The 8,123-nt window shown below is 36.7% G+C and overlaps 2 protein-coding genes across 2 annotated transcripts in view; one reads left to right on the forward strand and one right to left on the reverse strand.

Annotated features, from left to right (window-relative positions):
- LOC121391798 (histone acetyltransferase esa1-like) overlaps positions 1-5,570 on the reverse strand; it is a gene marked incomplete at its 3' end in the record, with an annotated part of 29,407 nt that extends 23,837 nt beyond the window's left edge. Inside the window, 20 exon segments of the mRNA XM_041523296.1 lie at positions 654-721; positions 791-883; positions 950-1,022; positions 1,099-1,138; positions 1,140-1,403; positions 1,467-1,484; positions 1,486-1,578; positions 2,570-2,664; positions 2,667-2,730; positions 2,780-2,803; positions 2,805-2,861; positions 2,863-2,888; positions 2,941-3,087; positions 3,142-3,228; positions 3,285-3,432; positions 3,489-3,578; positions 3,640-3,771; positions 4,154-4,262; positions 4,780-5,039; positions 5,481-5,570. Of these exon segments, the coding sequence (XP_041379230.1) occupies positions 654-721; positions 791-883; positions 950-1,022; positions 1,099-1,138; positions 1,140-1,403; positions 1,467-1,484; positions 1,486-1,578; positions 2,570-2,664; positions 2,667-2,730; positions 2,780-2,803; positions 2,805-2,861; positions 2,863-2,888; positions 2,941-3,087; positions 3,142-3,228; positions 3,285-3,432; positions 3,489-3,578; positions 3,640-3,771; positions 4,154-4,262; positions 4,780-5,039; positions 5,481-5,570 (1,978 nt within the window).
- Positions 5,571-6,025: 455 nt separating this feature from the next.
- On the forward strand, positions 6,026-6,745 carry LOC121391799 (ubiquitin-like). Its single transcript, XM_041523297.1, is given in 4 exon segments — positions 6,026-6,215; positions 6,267-6,369; positions 6,651-6,705; positions 6,707-6,745. Coding segments are annotated over 4 exon segments (387 nt in total).
- Positions 6,746-8,123: the final 1,378 nt, after the last annotated feature.

Here is an 8,123-nt window from a genome sequence, read left to right on the forward strand (position 1 = left end):
CTTACTAGCTAATGTCTTCATCATCTTTCTTTTTTTTTAATTTCTCCATCTGTGGTAAGTAATCCTTAATGTAATCTGTTCTTGCAACATAAACTGCTTGAAAGAACTCTCCAGTCCAGTAAAAAAACCAATAATGGAGGACACACCAACAGTCTGAAATAAAATATAATCATTCAGTAAATTGTGTATAGTTATCAATTATAAGCCCCCTGAGCTTATTACTGCATATAAGCTCCTCTTACTCCTTTAAATTTTTTTTCATAGAATTGATCCAAAACTAGACTCATCGAACGAGCTAAATTAGAGGAATATGATGTTCCTAATAATTAATAGATACGGTCAACCATAGCAACACACAAATTGTCCACATGTTTTAGAACCTGCTTTCCATGCTTCTTGAAATACTTCAAAATCTTTCATCCAATCCTAGCAAATTTGTGATCTACAACATAGTCTATATAGTGAGAGAATGGAGTATGTTATATGCATTATACATGGTCTGGCTACAATGAAACATCTATTCAAACATCTTTTCAATACAGATGTTAAGTAATATGCCCTAATATATTAGTATGTGTCCCATAAATATAGAAGGTGTCATTAATTAGTGTTTTTTTTAATAAGAGGGTTGACCCACTGTGTATAAGTAATACAGCTGTTATTAATATGACTCACTTTGTCATTTACCACAATAAATGGGAGTCTAGCTTTATAAAGAATACTATGGGCAAACAAAAGTAGATTGAGACAAACATGATACAGCTCCTCCCTCCCTCTCTTCCTTACCTACAAGCATACAAACATATTGGACATAAAAGTGATTGGATTAACACTTCGAATAGTGTCAATGATATATATTACTATAGTTTGAAAGATCCGATGCCTAAAATAAAAATAAGCTGATTTTAGTATAAAGAAGTTATCGAGAAAGATACAAATGTTGGCTTACAAGAGCTTCTGTAATATAGCTCCTGATGCAGACCATGTGAAAACTTCATCTGACCAGGGTGTCGAATATTACATACCTAAATGGACATATAAAAAATTGAATGGACAGATACTTAGCTATGGATGAGTCTGTGAATGTGAAATTTTGTTCATACTTGCATTCTTTAGCTCTTTTGTCAATAAATCCCATGGACTTGATCAAATCGAGTAGCAAACCTGTTTAGCGAGGTCACAATTCCCCCATTGGGACCAAGATTGTATTGTTTCATTACCTCTTTATAATTAACAGTATCGCGTATTATCTAGCACATAAAATAGTCATTATTACCAAAAAAAGGAGCAGAGAGGATGAATAAATTACCAATATTTTGCAGGATAAGGTATGTATGGACAGCTGGATCTAAATTTATGACGTAAGGTGGAGTTTTATGAGCATGAAGATATGTATTTATTCTCTATACAAAAGAAAAAAAAAAAGTACTAACAACAGAATATCCACTTTACTGTTACTTACTCACCTGTACAAAAGTGGTTTTTACCAGATCCTGCCATACCGAGACATATAAAACAGGTTGGTTTGTCAGCTGGGGACTTAGTGCCATCATGAGGGGGCAATAACCCTTGTAACTCCTGGATTAACAGTTTCTATTCCACTTTAAATCAAGACATCATCTTGTCTAGAAGATGAAGCCTCTTGCCTGTGGTAATGCCTCAGCCATGCTGTTTATGAATTATTTATCTACAATGATTAAAATTTTCATGATAATATTCTTGATGACCAGTATAATTATTGATGAGATTTCCGGAGAAATCCAAAGCTTCAGTTGAGATTTCAAGGATTTCAATAAGATCAGTGGGATTTCAAACTCAGTCATATATGACCTGTAGTATAACTGTCTGATACAACATGTCTGAAGGAGGTATAGCTACACAGCTATTAAGGTAAATTTTAAAACCTTTTTTGGGAGAAAGATGAAGGATACTTGTCATGTTCATTAATCTACTCATTCTATTTGTGGTTAGTAGTTCTTTTTCTTACAGAGGACATTGGTGAATGTATATATGTCAGAAAATCATCTTGAAATACTTGTTCCATAATAGTGATAATACCAGATGTAATCTTAATTTACAATTGTCTTAGACTTTTAATAGTATTGTATATATTACATACCACTCCTGTTATCATGTTGTCATGACAACTATGCAATGACATTGAACTGATGGTAGGCAATATTACTTCTGGAATTAACAACCTATTGTTGGACAATAATTTCAGTGCAAACTATGAGTTAGTAAATTGCCTTTTTCCGAACTCTAGATTTACCAAATTATTATGCATTATATCCAATATGAATTATTAATTTTTTATTAATATAATTTTATTCATTAAATATATAATAATTACTTAATTAAATATTCATTATGCAGAAGAAGTGTACAATATTTCGCCATTTTGTCAGACTCCTTAGATGAGAGAGATGTTCTTTTAATAGAAAATATTAAACGAAATATTTCATTGATAATGATGACAACATTTATGCAAACTAATAATATAAAATATATATAATGAACCTGTTACAACAGTCCATACTATTATAATTATGACACAAAACAATTTCACAGAAAAAGTTCGAAAACTCATCCCAGAATATGAGAGTATGAGTCTGGGCCCATTCAGGATACATGGGTAAGTCGTAGGTGTCCACTGTAAGCAGATGTGTCAATCATGAGATGATTGTTTCTACGCCTCTCTAGTTTACGTGAATGCTCCTCTAATAAGTCCTAAAGCATTCAAGATCATGTGATAACATCCAGTTGTCATGTGATATACCTTTTTCTTAATAATGATGTGCTTTGCCTTTCCAATACTTCAAGAAACCATAATATTGAAGGCTACTGATAAGATCATCAGCCATTAATACCTGTTTCTTGACTGATTTCTGAGAGCAAAAGAATAAAAAAAAAAGTCTCTTCCTTTTCTTTCCCCCTCACGTTTCATGGACATCGTCTGTGCTTGATTATTAAGGAGATATGTTAACATCACATCTTTCCAGTAACTCCGATAACAAAGGAGTCCCAGATCAGATAATGGACGTTCTGGAGACCCAACTTTCTCCTGTTGACGAGTCAACAGATAACCTGTATATGAGTGATTGTTGTCATAGCAATGATATCATAAACAATGTCATTTACTGAAATCTATTAGTAGATGTCCATATCCCTGCCTCATGTATGGCGGCATAACAAGTATGCAGGAGACATTGTATCCTTGAGAGAATGCTTCTCCTATAACAACAGTAACCATAGTGATTATCAATTATATCAATTAGGATAACAACACACTTTTGAGAAGTAACCAATGATATGACAGCCACTATCATTGCAATCTGTCACAATGTAAAATAGAAATGGCTCCACGTCAAAATAAAGAGTTTTATGATCTAAAAATAACTTTGCCATTAAACAAAGATTCTGACAATATTTCTACAGTTAAGAGAGGTGTAGTCACTAGTGACATAATACAATTATTTAATGCATACTTTGTGGTTTTCGCCATCAATTTCAAAAATAGACAAGGGCGTTTTACGATATATTTCTCTGCCAGGTGGTCTCAGCTGAGTACAAGTGGTCTATTGAAGTGAACATACACAGCTGGTACATAAAGAACAACAATAGAGGTGTGACACATACTTGATGTTTTTTATAAGTGACAGATGTTTTGAAATACCGTAGACAAAACTCACAGACATAAATTTGCTTTAATTGGGTATATTCAGGTGGATAGGGAGATGAGAACCACGTGTCAAATTCATAACTACCAAACTGAATTTTTGATAACGGTATTCTTGTCTCTCTGTGTCAATGCCCTGGATGATAGATGCATGGATGGACTAATGGGTGAATGGACAGGATGGATGGATGGACTAACCAGCTGCTCTCTCATTTTTGCTTGTGCTTCTCTGAACAGTTGTAGATCTTGAGTTGGGGTAAGACCCTCTAATTTTGGTTCAGGACGAAAACAATACTCTGGACTTTTAGAGTGCTGTTGTAGCTCCTAGAAAGTTTAAAAAATTCAACTCAACATCTCTCTCTCTCTCTTCCTCTCCGATCTCTCTCTCTCTCTCTCTCTCTCCTCTCTCCTCCTCTCTCTCTCTCTCTCTCTCCCCCTCTCTCTCTCCCTCTCTCTCCTTCCCTCTTTCCTCACTTGAGCTTGAGTCATTCGCTGCTGTTGAGGAATAGAAGTGGGTGTGGTTCCAGTAAGATTATCCAATGTAGTAGAGAGATTTCGTGATGCTTGAAGTCGAGGTGTCTTCCTTGGGGGTGGAGACAATGGAAGAGGAAATTCTGAAGGAAGAGTAGTGCTTTGAACACGTAATTTGTTCAATTCCTCTCTCCGAGCCTAAGTAGGTGTGGTCAAATAAGGGATTAATATAAGTGTATCTTACCTTGCATCTTCAGGTGTTTTTCCCATGAGCCAATGGACACCCAGACACAGCATAATGCATGGGCATATAAACCTGTTATATGACCTAAACCATTACATCCTGACGTAGGACATTTGTTTCCTTTGCTTGCTTCCACTAATGTATATGGAATCCTCTTTCTCTTTCGAGGACTCCCGATGACGGGAGATCAGCGATGGAGGATAACAGTTCATCAGATATACCATATTCTTCAACAGGACTATATAATGAAGAGTAAGATTGTCTAACAATAGAGGACATATTATCATTGTAATGGTACCAAATATATTGATTAAGGGCCTGCTTTGTTGATATTGTGTATTAAGATCTATCATAGAGCAGATTTCCTAGTAAGAGATTTACTTACAATAGTGGCTTCACGTCTTCTCCAACAGCTGACAGAGCAGGTGAAATAGACATAGGATCAATTTCAATCTCAATTTCCGAATCTTGTTCTCCTTCTTCTTTCACTGGCGTGACAACACCTTCTGACAAGACCACACCCACTGGAGTACGTCCTTTCTTTTTATTGGCACTACTCAAGTGTGGCTTGCGTCTTTTCTTTCGTTTACGTCCTGGAGGTGGACGCTTGGGCGGAGCTTTATCTATAGAAGCGCTCCCTTGGGTCTAAGAGTAAATATAAGAGATACCATTTCATAAGATGTCAAGATAATATAATTTATAGTTTACTTTCTCTAGCTCTTTCCTGTTCTGTGCAGCTATAGGACATCCTGATACTGCATAATGCATAGCATACAATCCAGTCACATGACCACTACCATTACATCCGGGGGTGGGACATCTGTTCCCTTTGCTTGCCTCCACTAATGTGTAAGGAATACGTTTCCTTTTCTTAAGTAGGTTAGGATTATTGGGTAATGTAGGAGAAGGGAGGGGAGGGGGACGAAGGGTGTGGCTGGAAACTAATGAAAGTAACAATGACATCATCATGATATGACATCAATATGATGTAATTCACACTTACTTTAGTTTCTCCTTCAACTTTTGCTGGTGTTGTTGTTGCCCCTGATGAAGAGGGAGTGGCCTCAGATGCAGAGGAATTGGTACTGCTAGGTATCGGTAACGTTGGAAGACCTTGACGAACTGTGACTCTCTCATGTTCTCCACCTTCTCGGCTGATTTAATGGTGTGGCACATTTCCTAAGTCTCCGCCCCTTAGTTCCATTTGGCGGAGTTGGTGTCGATTGAGTACTTGCAGTTGTTGAGGTGGCCCGGCTACCTCCCTCCTCTGACATCACGTGATGCTCATATGATCTACAAAGGGAGAAGATGGATGCAGATCTGGAGAACGGTGAAACGGAAACTCACTCCATTGCATTGTAATGCTAGAATAGCTAGACTTAGCCTGTATTTGAAGCGAAAATCACTTACCTCAATAAACAATGCACAATAAATCTGTCAAGCTTTTCGTATATCAGTCAGGCAGATTATTAGGTGGGGGTAAGTATACTGAGATAACAATTCCGTGCAGATCCGTTTATCTTGATTACACCCAAAAAGCACATGGTCAGCTTGTGAAAGGTGAGGACATAGTTTTTTCTTTTTTTACTTCTTTTTATCATTTTTGACTCTAGAGTTTGAAAAAACTCAGGATGCAGATTTTTGTCAAAACTTTAACTGGTAAAACTATCACCTTGGAGGTTGAGCCCTCCGATACCATTGAAAATGTCAAGGCTAAGATCCAAGACAAGGAGGGTATCCCACCAGATCAACAACGATTGATTTTTGCTGGAAAACAGTTAGAAGATGGCCGTACCCTCTCAGACTATAATATCCAGAAAGGTAAATTGTATTAGATAACGTTTGTAATCATCTCTTTTTTATCACTCATAGAATCTACGCTTCACTTGGTGCTTCGTCTTCGTGGAGGTGTTATTGAGCCAACAGCAAGACTCCTTGCTCAGAAATACAACTGTGACAAAATGATCTGTCGCAAGTAAGTACATGTTTGCATATGTTCTAATTACTGCCCCACTGTTGTCAACTATGGTTGAAAGTCTATGTCCTATGCCTTTCCAAATATGGTATGGTGACATGATGACCTTTGACCCTGACAGACAACAGAGAACAAATCGGACTAATACTGGTGCTTAGGAAGGGAACCTCCCATTATAGGATCTCTTTCACCTACCAGCATACATGTTCCCCTTTCTTTGTTAGCTAATAACTGCTTTTATTTTTAATCATTATTTATTTTATCTCTTTCTCTCCCAAAAGGTGTTATGCACGTCTTCCATTGAGGGCTACCAACTGCCGTAAGAAGAAATGCGGACAACAGCAGTAACTTGAGGCCCAAAAAGAAGCTTAAATAACTGGTTACGTTTGGGTTTATTAATAAAAGTTGCCATATCATGATGTCGTTATGATGTCATTGTTATCAATGAAGTTATCAATTTTAATTTGAACAGTGTAATTACAAGAGAATTTAATATGGTATTGTAAAAAAAATAGATATTGACTTACTATACCCCTTGTAGTTGAAATGATGCTCTCATTCCCTTCTGCTAGTAAACAGCTGATTACTAGAACATAATAAGTATTCATCAGAAGGAAGCCATTCCAATGAGACCATTGAGCAATACAATGTGAAACTAATTCCTTGGAAGCTAACAGTTGCCTAGTGCTGCCTGACCTTGCAAGGCTCATAGACACATCTTAATTCTGTTGTCCAACTCACAAATTATATTTCACCACCACCATTCCAAATATGGTCAATGTATTGTGACACTCTTGTGGAAATTGTGTACATTATTAGCAACCAGTATAGGAAATAAAAACATTATAATTACTCCTTTTATTGTCATATAATAGATAACAATGATCATAAAATAGCAAATACAGCTTCTATAGCAGAGATAACAGAGAAAGAAATGGCTACTACTGCTTTATATGTACTGGACTATGCACGGGTAATTCTAAATGAGATACATTTAAGAATACAACAGCTTAACGTGGCAAAAGACAAAAGGGATCATATCTTGCATAGAGTGAGTTTACTCACAGACCTCATGGAGGACCTCAATAGCAGATCATTGGAAGGAGTACCTAATGTCGTGTATGTGGCACTGGAAGACATGAAAGAACATTTAGAAGCCAGTCAGAGGATTGCTTTGAAATTGACAACACAAAATCCTCTTGCACAATTTGGTAAAGCTCACAGTAATGTTTTTACATTGACAAACTTAGAGAAAGAACTAGAATATGCTACCTCCAACTTGAATGTTGTCTTAACAGCTGGTAACTTAGTACTCTACCAAGAACTCAAGAAAAATGTAGAAAGTGGATTAAAAACAGTCCAGAGAGAAGCAATTAGTCCTACAGCTGGGTTCTATCTTGTTGGGGAAGAAAGTGAAGCACCTACAAAGATTGACAAAGTAATTGTCGAAGAAAAAAATGATCATCTTGTGATCAGTTGGGAAGACAAGAACAAGGCAGAGTTAGTTAAGTTTTATGAAGTCCGATATGATGATACCAATGATTTTATTCTGCCTCCGTATCACCTGAGACACATACACTCATACTAGGATCTCCAAAACTCATACCACACTATGCATACACCATTCAAATACGTGCCATCAACAACTCTGGACCAGGTCCTTGGAGTGACCCAATTATTGCTCGGCTCAAAAGTCAAGTGCCAGACAAACCAGAAAAACCGATCATACAAGTCACTAGTCCAACGACTGTTAA

Source organism: Gigantopelta aegis, unplaced genomic scaffold (genome assembly GCF_016097555.1).
Source record: "Gigantopelta aegis isolate Gae_Host unplaced genomic scaffold, Gae_host_genome ctg2975_pilon_pilon, whole genome shotgun sequence".
NCBI lineage: Eukaryota > Metazoa > Mollusca > Gastropoda > Neomphalida > Peltospiridae > Gigantopelta > Gigantopelta aegis.